Source organism: Capricornis sumatraensis, chromosome 11, assembly GCF_032405125.1.
Source record: "Capricornis sumatraensis isolate serow.1 chromosome 11, serow.2, whole genome shotgun sequence".
Taxonomy (NCBI): domain Eukaryota; kingdom Metazoa; phylum Chordata; class Mammalia; order Artiodactyla; family Bovidae; genus Capricornis; species Capricornis sumatraensis.
Window position 1 is genome coordinate 89,318,782 of NC_091079.1, and position 20,078 is coordinate 89,338,859.

At 36.3% G+C, this 20,078-nt stretch overlaps 1 protein-coding gene across 1 annotated transcript in view; it reads right to left on the reverse strand.

The window, feature by feature from the left end:
• Nucleotides 1-20,078, reverse strand: part of TMEM67 (transmembrane protein 67) — a 43,200-nt gene that overhangs the window by 20,146 nt on the left and 2,976 nt on the right. Inside the window, exons 3-16 of the mRNA XM_068983881.1 lie at nucleotides 19,153-19,246; nucleotides 18,339-18,438; nucleotides 17,483-17,552; nucleotides 17,317-17,391; nucleotides 12,759-12,821; nucleotides 11,070-11,224; nucleotides 10,832-10,940; nucleotides 9,987-10,073; nucleotides 9,617-9,682; nucleotides 7,636-7,792; nucleotides 6,552-6,675; nucleotides 5,019-5,124; nucleotides 2,258-2,314; nucleotides 609-707 (exon numbers count right to left, since the gene is read on the reverse strand). Of these exons, the coding sequence (XP_068839982.1) occupies nucleotides 609-707; nucleotides 2,258-2,314; nucleotides 5,019-5,124; nucleotides 6,552-6,675; nucleotides 7,636-7,792; nucleotides 9,617-9,682; nucleotides 9,987-10,073; nucleotides 10,832-10,940; nucleotides 11,070-11,224; nucleotides 12,759-12,821; nucleotides 17,317-17,391; nucleotides 17,483-17,552; nucleotides 18,339-18,438; nucleotides 19,153-19,246 (1,362 nt within the window). The remainder of the gene's footprint in view (nucleotides 1-608; nucleotides 708-2,257; nucleotides 2,315-5,018; nucleotides 5,125-6,551; nucleotides 6,676-7,635; nucleotides 7,793-9,616; nucleotides 9,683-9,986; nucleotides 10,074-10,831; nucleotides 10,941-11,069; nucleotides 11,225-12,758; nucleotides 12,822-17,316; nucleotides 17,392-17,482; nucleotides 17,553-18,338; nucleotides 18,439-19,152; nucleotides 19,247-20,078) is intronic.

Here is a 20,078-nt window from a genome sequence, read left to right on the forward strand (position 1 = left end):
ACACACCATAATATGAAAACCTACTCAGATTTGACAGTATTAAAATCAAGAGTTTCTACTAAACAAAGTAACAGACAGATAAAATAACAGATGGATTTACTCTTGGAGAAGAAACTTCGATGTCAAAAACCAAAAGAAGATTTACATTTAGAAAATACAAAAAAAACTAAATAAAATAAAATATAAAAAACTTGTTTAAATAAACAAGAAAAATTGGAAACAGTAGAAAAATGAGCAAGTGGTATAAATAAGAAGTTCACAGAAGGGGAAGCCCAAATGATTAATAAAGTATATGAAGAGTAATCAAAGAAATGGAAATTAAATCCCACCAGATCGGCAAAAAAATGGGAAAGGGTGGGAAAACAGCAAGTGTTGGTGAGGATGCGAGGAAACAAGGAGACCACTGCTGGTGGGGGCAGACTGGCCGCCAGCCGTGGCGCACACTGGAGGGAAAACAAGGGTACATTTCCTAGTCATGTACGTCTCCTAGTCATATACCCCAGAGAAACTCGGGGCAACTTTTTACTCATTCGCTAGCTGTGTCTTATTAGAAGGATATAAAATAGTCAAAAGATAAAAATATACTTTAAAAAGTCCTGTGATCATACCTGTAAATCAATCATGGGACTCCCAATGCGTCTCTTCCAACCTGCTGTCTTCAAAAGAGATGATAAAACAGCTAGTCCACCCAACACACCTAAAGCAATCTAAAGTAACAAAAAAAATTGGGATTTATGTAATTTCATAATGCAATTTCATCAGTGTTCAAAGACACTGTAAATAAAAAGTAACAAAGTACTCAAAAACAGGCTCAAAAATTAGAAGGTACACTAAAAGGACATAGGCGCCAAACTAAAGAAACTCCCAATGGACAAGTCTGGGACAATTTGGGCAAGAAAATACAAGGTAACAAATTAAAATTACTAGAATAAATAAATATTCATGAGCCCATACTGATTTAATAATAAATGAATAAATCAATCCACATGGACAAAGGGAGAATTCCTTTTTACAGAATTCTAATCAATATAGAAGAAATGACGGAAAAACACAACCACCACCAGACAAATATCACAGTAATAGTTTTTAACTGGCCAAGAATTATCAATGGATGCTAAAATTAGAGGGCAAAAGAATAATAAGGAGCAGGAGATTTGTATAATCTCAAGTATCTCCCCACAAGACAGTTATTAATTATAAGTGGAAAAATACAATGGAGAACTCTGCAGATACCATCTTAGCCATACGATCAAAGTTGACATCACTATTAATAAGATAGGTGTGTGCTAAGTAGCTTCGGTCATGTCTGACTCTTTGCAATCCTATGGACTGTAGCCCGCCAGACTTCTCTGTCCATGGGATTCTCTAGGCAAGAATACTGGAGTGAGTTGCCCTGTCCTCTTCCAGGGGATCTTCCTGACCCAGAGATGGGACCCAGGTCTCTTATCTCTCCTGCATTGGCAGGAGCGTCTTTACCACTAGCACCACCTGGGAAGTCCATTAATAAGATATACTGACACCAAGTATCTTCTGATATGGCTCAGTGAGAAGGGTATAACATCACTTTCATGGTATGTATGCTGAAACTACATTTAATCATGGGAAAATACCAGATAACCAACTGAAGGACAAAATACCAGTGTTAGGGTCAGTCATGAGACAAAGAATGACTGACGACCCGTCACAGACCTAAGGAAACTAAAGACACACTCGATGGTTGGGTCCTGAAACAGAAAAAGGATAGTGAAAAAAATCTGTAAAATCCAAAGAGTATTCACATTAGTTAATTTGTTGTTGTTTAGTCACTAAATAGTGTCCATCTCTTCATGACCCCATGGACTGAAGCCTGCCAGGCTCCTCTGTCCATGGAATTTCCCAGGTAAGAATACTAGAGTGGGTTGTCATTACCTTCTCCAAAGGATCTTCCCAACCCAGGAATCGAACCTGCATCTCTGCATTGGCAGGTGGGTTCCTGGATTAGTTAACAGGACTACATCACTATTAACTTCCTGATTATGACAACTGTACTACAGCATGCAGCCTGGCGTGCTGCAGTGCACGGGGTCGCAAAGAGTTGGATACGACTAATGACCGAACAACAATAACTACAGTTACGTAAGCTGTTAACGCTAAGGGAGACTTGGTGAGGTATATGTGGCAATCTCTTTATTTTGACAACTTTCCTGAACATGTAAAAAATTTTTGTTTTAATTAAAAAATATACTGTAAGTATTTTGACAGGTTAAAAGAAACTCACATCTGTCTGGACATGTGCTTCTCTTTGATCCATTTCGTATGTGACTGAGAAAGAAACCTGATGTTTAAAAGAAAGCAAATTAGCCATACTGAAGTTATATGATACAAACCTATTTTTACTATAAAAATACATTCACAGCTGCATTTTACCAAAAATATCATACTTTTAAACTATCAATATTACTAGAGTTGACCTTTACTTATACATAAATAAATATACTTTGGGGAATTACCCACACTACTTTAAATAACCATTTAGAGCATATATTAAAGAAAGAGGGTTTCATTAGAAGGTAGATTAGGTTCATTAACAGCAGTCAAGTCAAATTAATCATATTTCATTTTCTGATAGGTTTCTGTAACTGAGGCATGTGACCTATCTTGTGTATCAAGAGTTCAGCAACTGGCTAAACAATCACATAGGAAGAAGGCCAATTAATCAAAGATGTAAACAAGAATCTTAGGGACACAATTATACAGAGACAGGAGAGAGAAGAATCATAAAGGATTAAGAGAAACAGTAGCATGAGAAATAGGAGAGGGAAGACACCTAAGTCTTACCAGGTTCACAGAGCAGGGTCAAGAAGGAGGAGGTCATGAGAAGAGTCAACTGTTATACGACTGACCCTTGAACAATATAGGGGTTAGGGGCACCAATTCTGATGCAGTCAAAAATTCAGATAGAACTTTAGAGTTGGTCCTCCACATCCGTGTACTGGACCAGCTTTGAGGAGTGCTGCAGTACATATTTAGTTATAAAAAAAGAAAAAGTCCACATATAAGCAGAACCATGCAGTTCAAATCTGTGTTGTTCAAGGGTCAACTGTATAAGTGTAAAGTCAAAGAAAAAAAGCCAGTGTATGTGGAATACCTTGCTGACTTCATGAAAGAAGTTTTCAAAGAAGCAAAATGGCAGGACCCAAACTGCAAATGACAAAAGAATAAATGGTTGGGAAATCAAGGAAAGACACATGATAGCAGCCTGAATTGTTGGCAGAGCTGACAGAAGATTGTATGATTTGGTTGTGCTAATTTGTTTCTAAGATGGGGCAACCTGAAAGGCAAAGGAAAGGAACCAGCAGAGAAGCTGGCTGAATAAAAGGTCAGGGGCGAAACAGGAGAAAATACACATGAATATATTATAATAAAATATATAAAATTAAATAGAAGAAGATATCCTAAACAAGTAAGGGTTGAAAATTCACTTAAGAAAGTGGGAAGGGTCCTTTATTCTTAGAAATAGGAACCGGAGTCAAGAAAGATAATGAAACAGAGATACTGAAGTATTAAAGAGGAAATCTGAGGGAATTCATATTGGATGGTTTTGATCTGCTCAGAAAAACAGGAAGATAGGTTATTTGCAGAGATGGCAAGAGAGCAGAAATACAGCTGGATGCTCAAAATGAATGTAGAACTTTTACAATAGCTGTCATGAGAAATTAAGAAATGACAAAATCTGTGCATTCTATAATTAGAATGATTGAGGTGGGCTTCCTCAGTATAGTTTTATGATTCTCTCAACTTTTTTCCTATCGCTTATTTTCCAATTTGTCAAAACAATTTAGATATATTTTCGACAAGAAAAATATTTAAAGAAAACACCCAGAAATGTTTTATATTAAGATAAATATACTCTTAACTACCCAAAAATGACATTCCAGGAAAATTTAAACAAGGCAGTCTTTTGTTGTTACTAAGCATGTTCCTGGATTTTCTCCTCTCATTACAGTGTATATAAATTCAGGCAACAGAAATGAATTTTAACATCAAATCAGGTAATAAAAATGAGGATGTGAAACCTCGAAGTCATATTGTGTGCCTACTTTTCACTTTATGAAAGCCTGAACCCAACAGCAGCAGAGTAGAAGTACAAGCTCAACAGAGAGGCCAAAAATTCTGGTTGAGGAACTAGAATATTAAAATTCAGAAAAGTAAAAAAGTGGAAATTAAAAGCTATTAGTGAGTCTGGGAGGTAAGGAATGTTCACCTTCCAACTGTCATGCTTCTGGAGGAGACAGAGGATGAGGAAGAAGTCTAGAAGGATTAGCTCTGGTCCCGACCTCCATCCTCTCTTCTCTACCCCTCCTCAGGCAGGGGCGCTTCAATCGCAGGGTGAGGCAGAGCTCGGCCTTTGCCAGGCTCCTTCTTTGGTACAGCCTGCTTTCAGTGTGTACTTCCTGCTTTCAGGTCTCACTTCCACACACAGACCCTTCTAGGCAGGGGAGGACTCGGGTTCTGGGGTTAAGTTTAACTGAGTTGGGAAACAGTCAGAAGACTGGTTGTAGGTCCAAACTGCATTCTCTATTTCACTTTAGTGCTACTAGTTACAAAACTAAAAATTAGATTCTCTTTCTGCCTGTTTAAGTATGTCTCTATCAAGTGGGCAAGACTGGTGAGAAGAGAAACACACATGCCCACTTAAGGTTTGAGTTCCTGGTTTAGTTAGGCAAAGAGGCAAAATCTTAACAGAAGCAAGGTGGCCAAAGAGAACGAGAGGAGATGCCATATGGCTCAGCATGTCCTGGCATCCAGAACAGGGAGGCCCAGCGGCTGGTGACACTACCTGCTGACAAACTTAATTCTTGCCTTTTATATGCAGAATCCGTAAGAGCTCACCATTAGTAAGAAATAACTGTCTCGACTATATAAAGTGCTATGTTTATTTAAAACTCTGAAAAGGACTAATAGTCTTTTGATCATAATGCAAACTCTCTCAGTTCCACACTAACACATAGACAGGCAATGCCCAAGACAGAGCTCACCTTCACAGACTGGCTGTTGGGGTCTTTGATATCGACGTCACTGTAGGCAATGGTAATTAAGGGAGGGTAAATGTTTCCATTTTTTGTGTTGGGTACAAGGTGGATGCTGTTTAAAAGAAAATTCATTTTTAGTTAAAAATATACTGAGGCCCTTAAACATACATTTAACTTACTGTTTCTTCTGAATGTGATATGCATAGTCTTGGTGATCTCAGAACCAGCAGTTATTAAAAACTAGAAGAGGTTAAACGTAAACTAACGGTACTAACACAGGCTATCTGAAGTGGTCAAAACTTTATATTAAAATACACCCTCAAAAAACGCTTCTTGATCTAGGCCCTACAAAGTTTACAAACAAAATCAATGAAGTACTGTGTACCACTTTTGAGAACTTAAAGTTAATGACTAGAGAAAGGCAGATAATATCCTAATTTTGAAAAAAAGATGAATTATTGGTGACTTCCCTGGTGGTCCAGTGGCTAAGATTCCACACACCCAATGCAGGGGCCAGGTTCAATCCCTGATCACGGAACTAGATCCCACATGCTGCAACTAATGATTCCACATGCTACAACTAAGATCCGGCACAGCCAAATAAATACATAAAATAAAAATAAATATTAAAAAAAGGTGAATTCTTAAAGAGAACGTGTCATATCTAGTACTACTTGTGGCATATAATAGGGTACATATTGCTGAATTCAACGCATTAGTAACACACCATCTGTAAACTCAGAAAGGAAAATGCCAAGTACCAGCGGCCAACATGGTTTCATCAGTATAAAGTCAGACCTGACTGGTTTCAACTTGATTTTCACTGGGGAATCTACACTGACAGATTGAGGGAATGCTAAAAAGAGCACAGGTAGATTTCAGAAAGGGTTAGGACAAAGCTTCTGTACTGCCTACCTCATGAAGATTGTCATGAAAAAAACAATGAAAAAGCAGTGTATGTTGAAACACCATAAAGATGATGGTGTGGCTTTCATCAGTGTATTCAAGGTGCACATCGTAAGGTACTGGAGTGGGAAAGCCGGATAAGGTCAGAGATGGGAATCTCACAGCGGAGAAGAGACGGTGGGGGCTGCATGGCACTACCCTAAGGCAGGGCCGTCGTCCAAGTATCCGAGGAACAGCGAGGTGCTGGTAACTAACGAGGGCCAACCTGGAGCAGCGGGTGCTGAAGGAGGTGGAGCCCCGGGAGGCCCACCTGCTGCAATCATCTGGTGGGCTCTAACTCATCCCCATCAGCCAGTGGATCCTCACTGCTCCCCACCTCTCAACTCGTTCTAACTTGGCAAGTCTAGAGTGGGGCTTAGGACATGGGTTTTGGCAAACTCTTGCAGCCCTTCTGAAGTAATTATCCCCTCTATTAGTCTATCCCAATCTATCTAGACATCTTAGAACACATTATGTATCATTCCAGTTCAGGGGTTCTTACTGTTTTCATCTGACAATTACAGGTCAACACTTTCACTATGACATTTTTCCATATACTCCAAGCCTCATTCAGTAAATTAGACATTTGTTTACCTCAGTGATATTTGGGTGGCGACTCTAATTAATCTTGGCTGGCTTCCTAAGTCATTTTCCCGTCCACTTAGTGTATCCACTAAGAAAATGCGCCGAGTCAGAAGCCACTTGCCCGAACTACTGTCTTTTATCAATTAAAAAAAAAAAGATGGGTTTTAAAAAATACTTTCAATTGTTCAAGATGGCACTCAAGGTGAAGATTACTAGACAAATTTAAAACATAAATTAGTACACTTTGTTTTAATAAGATGGTTGCAAAAACCACTCCTGCTGTGAGAAACTCCTACTAATAGCGTTCCCCACCTGCACTTGAATATTTTCTGATTGTCTGGACTTTTCATCAGTTTGGAAGGATTTTCCCTGCAAATTACCTGAATAAATAGGACTTTATAAAATGAGAAACAACAAAAGAAACTAATTTGTCCAAAAAGCAGCTCAAGGATGGTTTGAAGAAGCCCTGATGTTACAGTTCTACTGTTTTTCTCAGGATAAACTTTCAGGAATGATAAAATTTCTTAATAAAAAGCCTGATATATTTAGTAAATAAGGCTTCCTTGGTGGTTTAGACAGTAAAGACTCTGCCTGTAATGCAGGAGACACAGATTTGATCCCTGGGTCAGGAAGATCCCCTGGAGAAGGGAAGAGCAACCCACTCCAGTATTCTTGCTTGGAGAATCCCATGGACAGAGGAGCCTGGCAGGCTACAGTCCATGGCATCACACAGTCGGATACAACTGAGTGACTAAGCACAATGAGTAAATACACCAACAACCTTACTGTTTTACTGTGGGGCATGCTACATAAAACCTTACAGTCAGGGACTTCCCTGGTGGTCCAGTGGCTAAGGCACTGTGCTCCCAAGGCAGGGGGCCCAGGTTCGATCCGTGGTCAGGGAACTGAGATCCCACATGCTGCAACAAAGACCTGGTGCAGCCAAATAGATAAATATTTTAAAAAAACAAACAAGCTTACCATCATAGAGAATCCATGACTTTTCTTATAATCTGTGGTTTATTAAGCTATGTTGGTTGACTTATTTATTGATTTCAGCTCAGAGAAAGAGTGGTGTGTATGGTTGCCTTACCTTGGTTCACAAACATTTTCTTGTGCTGAAGATTTAAGTTTAACACAGGCACAGCCCAAATGTATTGGTGTTGATTCTCATCAGTATATTCAAGGTACACATCATAAAATGTAGGAGTGGGAAAGTCAGTTAAGATCTTAGGGATAGGAATCTCACACTGAAAAATAAAATTAAAAATAAAAGTACCCAAATTGAAAGTTAGAAAGCATATTTACTATCTTTAAAAGATTTGTAATTATAAAAGAAAGTATCTTCCAACTATACTGTTTATACACATTTTCATACGTCTTTTAAAACATGAATACTATATATGATTCTTTTATAAGGGCCAAAATAACAGTAAAGAACCACCTGAATCTTGTCCTACAACCCAGCTGTAGAGGCTATACATTCATTCTCAACTGTAACTGTACAGCAATAAAAAGGTTTAAAAACTCCTATCCTGTGGGGTGAGGTCCCAACTCTTTCTCCGGATAAACACTGGTTATGATTTGACTCCCCTTAATAGTGCCAGGTTTATCTCCCACTGCTTCCTCTTTGTCTCTGGTTCAGTCACACTAACCTACTTCTGGTCTCTAAGTATGCTATGCTACTCTACATCTCTCTGACACTGCAAATGGTGTTCCTGCCTGGTATTCCCTTCCCTACTGTGCTCCCTGGTAAACTGATATTCATTCTGCAGGCTCAAGTGTCACTCACTGCGTAAAGCCTTTCGAACTTCCCTAGGAACTGTTAAGGACCCTTCTTCGAACCAACACGGTTCCTTGTTCATATCTATAGACCAACACATCACATTCTTTTCAATTCTTTGTCTATATAGCTGCTTTCTCTACTAGGCTGTGAACTCCCTGAGAGGCAACTGTGTTCGATGGAAAGACCATGGTTTTCAAGCCTAACAGAACATTTACTTGATGAAAGAATTTGAACAAATTACCTAATATTACTGAGCAACATTTCCTCATCGACAAAACACAACTAGTATGTATTTTACAAAGCTATTTCATGGATCAGATGAGATAAAAATGATAAAATGCTGAGGACAGAGCAGTGGCATTTAAAAAGTATTGATTATTCTGGCCCAAAGTAGACACACAACAGTTTTTTAAAGTAACACAAGTCATTTCTGATAATAAAAGCAAATTCAAGTTCATGATAGAAAATCTGGAAAATGTAGAAAAGAAAGAAAATAATCTGTAATCCCACCATCCAGAGATAACCACTGTTAAAAATGTTTCTTTTTCTCATCTGTTTTCCCCAGTGGTGCTCTTTGTTGTTTTAACAAAGCTGGAATCACAGTTTTGTTCTGTGGTGTGTGTATAAGCATTTTATCAAGAAGTATTTTTGTAGACTATTGAAGGTCTTTCAAATGTTTAACGGCTCATAATATTGCTTTGTCCCATACTGTAGTTTTAAAATGCATTACCAAAGGAAGGAAGGTCAGGGAGGGAGGGAGGCGAGCATGGAGGGAGAGAAAAGGAAGCATTTTGTTACTGGAGGGTGGAGGGAGGAGGCAGTGATAACACTTTATTGTTTATTTAAAATGAAGTACTTCTGCTTCATTCCAAAATGCTCAAAAGTAGGGATTATTTTTAAGACCTATATGCCAGAAGCAAATACACAATTATGATGTTTAAGACTCTATGGATGATAAGGTACTGTTTTCATGCTGATTATATTAATAAAAATCATTCATAAATTATTCATTAGCCCACAATGCGGGAGTCCCAGGTTCGATCCTTGGGTCAGGAAGATCCCCAGGAGAAGGGAATGGCAACCCACTCTAGTACTCTTGCCTAGAAAATTCCACGGATGGAGGAGCTGCAGTCCATGGGGTTGCAAAGTCGGAAATGACTGATCGACTTCACTTTCACTTTCTTTTCACAAAAAATTACTAATTTCAAAAATTCAATAATTATTCCAATTACTGCTGATGTGAAAAATGAAGCCAAACTGTAGACTGCCTAAAATAGTTCCAACTTACACTTTGTTGATAAGTTGTTCCAAAGGAATAAGCAGCATTTAGTCTCGTCTCTGTGTCTGGACAAAGCTACAACAAAAGAACACAAGTGATAAATATGGCTCACGAATCTTTGCTTATAGTTAAGGGTTCTCAAGACTTAACACGGATATATACTTTATATAATACTTATTTAATGTTATCAAGGGAGTGAAAAATTAAGGGGGCATCTCTGTTATAACTTAGTTTTAAGAAATTCCAATTTAAAACAAAACAAGAAAAATCAACTCTAGCAAGCAAACTGATGTTCTATTCAAGCAATAATCTAGTTTTTTCCTCATTTTGCCTCAGTCAAAAATAACACGTTAGGGATTCTCTCTAGAATCATACTCACCTGTAAAATCCCTCCTTCTAAAGTTTGCCACTTGAGAAAATTTCCTCTCACATCATAGGAAGCAGCAACAAACTTCAGTTTTGTATTCTGCTTACAGAAAAACAAGAATAAAATAATGTCACATACTCTGAAAGTCTATGAATATATATAATGGTCTATAAAACCTTCCAGAGTTCAGACTTTCAAAGTATATATAATAGTCTATACAAATTTTTTCATTGCCAAATGATCTTTGCCTTTCCTAGAGACCAAATATTGAATTCATCAATCATTACTTTGAGGAAAAATTAATCAGTGTATCTCTCTGATTAAACACACTTAATATAAACAGATTGGGTTTTTGCACAAAAACTATTACTTCAGAATTGAGAGGCAGTGACAGATAACTTCTTTTCAAACCTGTTAAATGAGTGTGTGTGTGCGCGAATGGGGGATGAACAGAGGAGGAAATGATCTATTCTTTCATTCTAGAAGGTCAAAGAAATGAAGGTAAGAATTTGGACCTGTGAAATGCCGAGGAAACACACAGAATCCCACTCAATCTTTGGCAGCCCTTTTGAAAATGTGGAGATACAGGATAGAAAAGGCTTTGTGTTTGGTGATGAAACCCTTCCCAACCCACAGGTACTTCTTGCTGCCATAACACACAATCCAGAGGCATCCAGACACTCAAGCAAGAAAACTGGACTCTATATTGTTTAGTTCCTCAGTAGCTAATATTTAGATTTAGTTTAGTCACTAAAAGTTTTAAAATCTATCAAGAATTATGTCTAGTAATATTCTTGTTACCTTTCAAAATTATAAATCAAAATGTAGTTAACCTTCAATAATATAGAGATTTGTACCTGGTTTTCCCCTTTAAAACTGAAATTTGTAGGAAGAGGTGTAGTACTAAGTATTTGAGGTGCTAATCCTAGCTGGTCTCCATAGAACAGCCATGGAAGATTCTGTCTCCTATAAACAATCACAATTGTTTTAATAATGGGGGAACGGTCTTAGTACATATTTGTGAAAGTAATTGCACTGCATTTGGTCACAATGACCAATTTTGCAAATTTGGTTCATTAATTAGAATAACCTTACCAAAAGGTAACAGAATGAACAGTGCCCAGTGCAGCAGTATTTTCAAAGATAACCTGAAACAATCCACATGCATCAAAAGTAGAGGAGTCATAATAATTCATGTTCATTACACACATATTTCCAAGAGCTTGGCAAGATGTTAGATTGCCATACACCTACAGGAAAACAATGACAAAGAAATATATGGACTTTAATATCCTAAACAAAAGTTGATACAAAAATTATGCTTAGTTTTAATTTAATTATGCTTAGAATTTGAATTCTGCAAATTCTTTTTTTGGATATTCTTTTGCTTTTAATACCTTTCCTCTAATTAAAGTAGAAAAGAACTTTCCATATGGCAGGTTAATAATTTATAAATTTTACCTGAAATTTTAGGTGAAAATATTAAGACAAGCAACTGAATGAAGAAGAACCAACCAAAAACCTACAGCATGATATTTAAAAAAACTATTACATGAAATAATTATATTTGAAAGAATAATAACTAGTTCCTAATATTAGAACAGAAATCTAACCTATTTTTATTTTATTTAATCTACTTTATATCTATTGCATATAAATCTAACCTATTTTAAGTAATCTGTTTTATGAACAACAAAATCTGTTGAGTTTGACTCTCAAACGTCTTTCTCAATTTTCTCTTTCAGGAAAAGACCACTTCGTTTTTACAGTTATTCAAATAAAAACCACTGCAGTAATCTTCTTTCTCTCCCTTCTCATATCCAACTCATCACTAAACCTTGTTGGCTCAATTTTAAATGTATATATCCAGAAGCTTAGTACTTCTTTCATTTCCATGGAACCACCCTTGTCCAAAGGTCCATTTTCTCTCACTTGGATTACTCTAATAACCTCCTAATTGGTCCCCCTGCTTGTCTTTGCCCTAACAAAACCTACTTTCCATGTTAGAATGATCTGTTTCAAAACCTGACGCCAACCACTGTTTACCTTTGCACAAAATCTTCTACATCCCTTCCAGTAAACTCTAGGTCTTATAGTCACTCCCTTCATCCTTCAACTCATTTCTCCACTTTCCCTGCTCACTGCTCTGGCCACTTAGGTCTCTCTCCTGTTTCTTTAGCGTGAATATGCCAGAGAACCCCTGCTTTGGGACCTCTGCACTTACTGTGGTCTCTGCTTAGAATTCTCTTCCTCTAGATATTTTCATGGCTCACTCCCACTTCCAAGTCTTGGCTCAAATATCATACTGTCAGAGACGCCTGTCCTGACCATCCTCCGTAAGTTAGACCCACCTTCTACTCTCTATGCTCTTTATCCCAATTTGCTTGTCTTTATAGCACTTGGCATCACCTGACAATTACTTACAATTCCACACGGGATTTTTCTCTGTCTTTTCCTAAAATAGATAACTTAAAAGATTTCAGAACAGGGCCTGGCATACAGTAGGTCATCAACAAACATTTACTAAATGACAGTACGAATCAGTTTCCCCTAACATTCAATTTCAGCTAAGTAAGTCTGGACATATTTAATTTATGTATAATAAGTGTGAAATGAATAACATATTCTTTATTAGTCTCTTTCAGTCCACTTAGAAAGGGTTTTAATAGAATATGACCAAGGAGATATATCTACTTAGAAAAGTTTTATTCACTGGGGAAAAAAAATGGTTCCACATTTTCTCTGAAATGAAATAAAAACTATTTTCTAGAAATTCAAACATACCCAACAAGCAGCTGCTGATGACTGCAAATACTTTGCAAACCATTCTGAAGTGAAAGATATGCCCTGTAAACAAAAAGATGAATTTTAGTTTTACGTTTAAATAGAAATTCCTTAACCTTACACACTTAGGAAGACATTACTGTGCACATTGCTGAGTGGGAAATAACTAATATTACTTTCCTAGTGTTATCAGAAAAATAGACTCTAATAGGAATAAAAGAATTAATTCCAACCAATGTCAGTAATTACAAGTAGGACTGAATTACAAAATCACATCGCTCAGAAAAGATACAAGGAAATAAAGTATGTTTATAATAATAATTTAAAAAAAAATCTATTATGCCCATTTCACTAAAACAAAAATCAAAGTGCAAAAGAATAAAAGAAAAATTAGATCTTGACTTAGATTTGATTAATATTTGGTGATTTAGGATTATCACACTGTATTAAATTGCTAGTAATAAAAAAGAAATATTAGTGAATGATTTCTAAGCAACAGGAGATTGGGGATACACAGAGAAACTAACATTTAAAATCTCCAAAGTGGTGATTCTCAAACAATGATGAATATCAGAATCAACTGTGGAATTTCCTGAAAACAGAAAATGCCTGGTTTCATTCTAAACCACATGAATCAGAATCTCTAGAATGAGACCAAGGCACGCACGTCCTCTGAAAACTGCAGATACAGGCCTCCCTCTAGTTAAGAACCACTGCTGTAAAGCTCATCTGTATATCCTGCTAAAAATTAAGACACTGAGAAACACCATCTGTAGTAAATTCTCTGAACATGGACAAAGGTGATAAAACCAAATTATATGAAATATGGCACCATAACTATCCAAAAAATCTAAAATAAAATTATGAGTCACTATTTTCATCTCCTCAACAAGCAAAAATTGTGTAGAACATTGGCTAACACACACAGAAAACCTAGTAAAAATGGAAAGTATTGACAACAGTACTGGCAAATGCATGCATAATGAAGCCACAGACAAATGCCAAGGATAAAGCTGCATGATCCTTTATAAAACAATATCCACATACTTTTAACCCAGGAATTTAAAAACACTTAGGACATGTGCCTTAAGTCAATAATCTCTCCAAAAGGAAAAACACATCTATGTGCATAAAATGGTTGACAGCAATATTAATAACAAAAAACCTAAATATTCAATAGACATACAATTACATGAATTTCAATGCATAAACTAGGGTACTATGTAACAATTTAAAATTATAATTATTGGTTGAGCCTGGAACATGGTATAGAGAAACCAAAGTAGTGCCTGAAGACTGAAGGAGACATGTTAAAATAATACAGAAGCTATACCAAAGGGAAGTCCAAATTTGGGACAATTTGAGCTTTGAAAATTTGGCCACTGCCGAACAAATCTGGAAAGCTCAGCAGTGGCCACAGGACTGGAAAAGGTCAGTTTTCATTCCAATTCCAAAGAAAGGCAATGCCAATGTTCAAACTACCACACAAATGCACTCATTTCACAGGCTAGTAAAGTAATGCCCCCAAATTCTCCAAGCCAGGCTTCAACAGTACGTGAGCCATGAACTTCCAGATGTTCAAGCTGGATTTAGAAAAAGCAGACGAACTAGATATCAAATTGCCAACATCCACTGGATCATCGAAAAAGCAAGAAAGTTCCAGACAAACATCTATTTCTGCTTTACTATGCCAAAGCCTTTAACTGTGTGGATCACAACAAACTGGAAAATTCTTAAAGAGATGGGACCACCAGACCACTTGACCTGCCTCTTGAGAAACCTATATGCAGGTCAAGAAGCAACAGTTAGAACTGGACATGGAACAACAGGCTGGTTCTAAATAGGAAGAGGAGTACATCAAGGCTGTATATTGTCACCCTGCTTATTTAACTTCTATGCAGAGTACATCATGAGAAAGGGTGGCTGGAAGAAGCACAAACTGGAATGAAGATTGCCAGGAGAAATATCAATAACCTCAAATATGCAGATGACACCACCCTTATGAAATAAAGTGAAGAACTAAAGAGCCTCTTGATGAAAATCAAAGACAGTGGAGAAGCTGGCTTAAAACTCAACATTCAGAAAACTAAGATCATGGTATCTGGTCCCATCTCTTCATGGCAAATAGTTGGGGAAACAATGGAATTGTTGGAAATAAATGGAAATAAAAATAAAGTGACAGACTTTAATTTTTGGGCTCCAAAATCACTGCAGATGGTGACTGCAGCCATGAAATTAAAAGACACTTGCTCCTTGGAAGAAATGTTATGACCAACCTAGACAGAACATTACTTTGCCAACAAAGGACCATCTACTCAAAGCTATGCTTTTTCCAGTAGTCACATATGGATGTGAGAGTTGAAGGAAAGCTGAGTGCCAAAGAATTGATGCTTTTGAACTGTGGTGTTGGAGAAGACTCTTGAGAGTCCCTTGGACCGCAAGGACATCAAACCAATCAATCCTAAAAGAAATCAGTCCTAAATATTCATTGGAAGGGCCTATGCTGAAGTGCAAGCTCCAATACTTTGGCCACCTGATGCAAAGAACTGACTCATTGGAAAAGACCCTGATGCTGAGAAAGACTGAAGGCAGGAGAAGGGGACGACAGAGGATGAGATGGTTGGATGGCATCACCGAATCAATGGACATGAGTTTGAACAAGCTCCGGGAGTTGGTGATGGACAGAGAAGCCTGGTGTGCTGCAGTCCATGGGGTTGCAAAGAGTCGGACACGACTGAGCAACTGAACTGAACCGAACTGAGCTTCGAAAAGAAGAATAACAGTGACAGTTCATAACATACTAGTGATACCAGGGGTTTGCAGTAAAGCTAAAGAGAAAAAAAAGCACAGAGAAAAAAGAAAGCACTCTATAGAGGATTGCTAACTTAAAAATATAATAAGGAACAATAAAATTGTGAAACCATTTTGATATAACCAATTTAATAACTGATTCAGATAAGATTAATCAATGACTGCTAAACAGGATATGTATATAGTCTCACAGTAAAATCTCAGACTAACTTATTAGTCACAGTACCTTTACAAGGGGGAGGAAAGGCAAACAGCACCATGCCCAGCCAGTCAAATTTAGCATCACCAATAACTGGATATCCTGACATTATGTGCTCCATGTTATGATACAATGGGCTATACACAGCACCCATGTCATATTTTTCCAAAAAGATGTTTCACAGAGTCTAATCATAAGAAAAAAATGAGAAAAATGCAGACTCTGGGATGCTCTACAAGGAAGCTGGCATTGACTCTGCAAGACTCAATGACCATAAAAGAAAAAAAGAAAAAAATAATCCAAAAAGCAAAACAGGATAAAGATCTCTGTTCTAAATTAAAGGAGACTGAAGAGATTTAATTTCAATGTGGGATCTTTCACTGATCCTGGGTCTCTTTGCCAAAAAAGAGGGCAGGGATAAAAGACTTTATTGAAATAAGTAGGCAAATTTAGATATGTATAGTATATCAAATAATTCTATTAATCTTTTTAGCTGTGATACCAGAAAAATGCTGTTTTCCTTAGGAGCTACAAAATATTTAGGAGTAAAATGTTACACAGCTACAACCTATTTTCAAGTGGTTCAGAAAAAAAATATGAATGTATGTGTGTGTATGCATATTTACATACACAGAGAGAAAGCAAATTTGGCAAAACATTAATAATTGGTTAAACTAGTAAAAGATCCATGCACAGTCATTGTCTTTGTTTTGTTTTTTTTTTAACGTTTCTGCAATAAAGTTTTTTCAAAATTAAAGTTGGGAAAACAAACCAAGATGTAAGCTCATTGTCTTTGGGGAAAGGGAATGTGAAGACACTGACTCAAATATTTGGAAATTCTTTATTGACTGTCTGATATATTACTATAGAGGACTAGATGTTTCTCTTAGAAATTACATAAAACAATAAGATAAACACAGAAACAGTTATAGATCTGAGTATGTATACGCATGGCCTTCCCAGGTGGTACAGTGGTAAAGAATCCACCTGCCAATGTGGCAGATACAAGAGCAGTGGGTTCAATTCCTAGGTCAGGAAGATCCCCTGGAGTAAGAAATGGCAACCCAAACCAGTATGTTTGCTTGGAAAATTCCATGAACAGAGGAACCTGGTGGGCTTAAGTCCATGGGGTCTCAAAGAGTCGGACACAACTGAGCAACTGAGCACACTCTCACACACACGTTTATACATAATGTGTGTATATATTTTCTAGCTATGTCTGCTAATGAGAGCATACTAAGCATGGTAATCTTTGTTTCTAAATATTATCCTTAAGAGCTTCTCAGAGAAATAGCTGTTTCTAGGATCGAAGCAGGAAAAGTATAAGATGAGCCTGGAAATCTTGTTGTGCCAGACAAGAAATGCTCTAAGAAAAATACAGTTATGTCCAAAAGACATAGGAACAAACTCAAAGGGCTCCTAATGGCCAAACCTATGACAATTTGGGCAACAATGGACTGAAGCTCATTTTAGCCCCAAATTAATTACCGAAGGAAGAAAAGCACAAATATCCTTAACACTGGAACAAAAAAACTGAAGCATACTCACAAGCTCTCCATAACGTGCAGTTGAAATCATACGTAGAGGAAAATTCCCTGTGCTGCTGAAACACAAGCCCCCTGTCTTCATAAATAAATAAGAAAAAAAAAGTTTATGTAAGAATATCAGCAATTCAATTTAAAAATATATATATTATCAATGTAATTAGCCTTACTAAAATGTTAGGTTCTGAACACGCACAGGACCTGCTGGTATTAATGAATGTTGGTTCACATCGGACACACCTGTCAATACAACAAAAATTATTTTTAAAACGTTAATGAACTAGCTCTAATTTAACTGAGGGCTTGTCTTTCTAACTTAATAGATTAGAATAGGTTCATTCAACTAAGCAATTATTTGCAATAAAGTAAACATATCAAAAGTATACACTACTCTGTATTAAAAGGCAAGGTATAAATAAAATCAATAATATATATAAATATAGTACCTAGAAAATATAAGTAGATTGCAAATAAAAGTTATTATTATATACTATGTATTATAGATATGTACAAATTATATAATATCAATAATAAAACAAAAATAGCTAAAAATAGCTACCTTTTACTGAGCACTTACTCTATAGTACTTAGCTAAAAACTTTAGTTATGTAAAGTATGTTTCTGAGCTGTGGTATAATAGCCTATGAAGTGGATGGTATGTCCCATTTCTGAAGACAAGAACACTGGCTTAACAAACAAAGGTCAAACAACCAGCAAGAGACAGAAACAAGATTTAAATCTTCTTTGCGACCCCATGGACTATATATTCCACGGAATTCTCCAGGCCAGAATACTGGAGTGGGTGGCCTTTCCCTTCTCCAGGGGATCATCCCAACCCAGGGACTGAACCCAGGTCTCCCACAATGCAGGCAGATTCTCAACCAGCTGAGCCACCTAGGAAGCCCATTTAAATCCTATTCTGTCTCATTCTCGGACCTCAGCTTCTTTACCTGTTAATGCCTACTTTTAGCCTAAGGAATATGTAAATAAGATATTAATGAAGACAGCACCCAGCATACTGCTTACCTGTTTCCTAAAGCATTTGCTACTGTAAAAGAGTTTTCACTTTCATCACAGAGCTCACAAGTTGCTTGAGACAACAATGTTCCATTAACATTTCTTTCCACTAAACAATTTAGAAACAATAAGATGTAATTCATAATCAATATATAAGCTTCTATACACTTAGTAAAACCCACTTGTAATTATTCCAATAATTCTCAAAACAACTTGTTAGAACAAAACGTATGTCAACACCTTACATAAAGTATTGAAAAGTGAAGCCTTCCCCATTCCCACATTAAAAATAATAATAATACAGAAATTTCCAAATCATCATCATCATCATAAATATATTTTCCTTAAAAAATTTTCTTTCCTCTTACCTGCATACTCCTGTTACACTGGGTTTGGGGAAACAAGTATTTTCACAGACTTATGGTAAATTTCTCAACTTAAGAGGGCTTTTGGTGGTATGTATTATAAATTCACACACTCTATAATACTAAAACTTCATTTTTAGATACCTAACCTACAGAGACACTTGACTACGTACATAAGAATATTCATCAAAACATTACTAATTAGAAAACAATCTAAATATTTAAAATAGCAAAAAGTTATAAAATGCCATGGAGTGGATTAAAAAGAATGAGGTAGATCTAAATGGTATGATCTTAATCATACCATTAACTGAAAAGAGTGCGCTAGAGAACATTCTTTGCCTATGAAATAGCTACAGAAAAAATAGCACTTATATTTCCTGTGGTTACAATGTATACATTAAAAACAGAAAAAAAAAAAGAGTCTAGAAGGACACATTCTAGAATCTACTTCTCACCTAAAATATGGCCAGTGGGACAGTGGCATTTTCCTTCTGCAGTTAAACCACCAGGGCAAGAAATACAGTTCCAGCCATCTTCAGTAACACCTTTCTAAATTTAAGAAAAAAAAAAATTATTTCCCCTTTCTTAATTAATGTTCTCCTTCTTAACTGATCATGTGAGTTTAAAAAGTCACAATAGGGTATAATTTGTAGGCAATATGTAAATAAATTATACACATATGAGCTACATAAAAATTTCCTGGCAAGACAATTTGTGTTTATATTCAAACATTAAGCTATACATTATAACTATGTACTGACTACTATTAACTACTAAGAACTAAAGGCAGTAGTTCTTCGTTGTGACTTTCAATTCAAATGAGCTTTTATTACCATGATTAATATTGTCATCTAGTTTTTCAATTTACCAAGATAAAATGCAACTAAATTCAACAGTATTGAATCTACAAATAGGTAATTAATAGTTTAGCCTTACCTGTTCTACAATAATTATTCTAATTTTTAAAAATTCAAATAATTAGCTTTTAGCAATTAAGTTATGATCCAAAATGGATGAATCTTATGGTAAATAAATATACTTAAAGTTGTTTAAATTATGAGATCTTTTTTAATCCACTAATAGTTTGTACTAGTAAAGATTTCTGATAAAATACGACATCATTCAAAACTGGACTTGCGTGATTTAGAAAAAAACCTGGGGTAAAAATACAGTAATTTTATTACAAACATGGATATAAACAAAATAAATAGAAAACAATGGTAATAACAAAACAATGACACAAATTATGGTAAGTTTTGGTTGAAAAGAATGGATTTATCAAGAAATGCCCCTGTATTTGTTAATACATATATACATATAGGACTATTTAAAAATTATGATAGCTTAGTTGTGTGTGTGTGCATGCTTCGTCATATCTGAT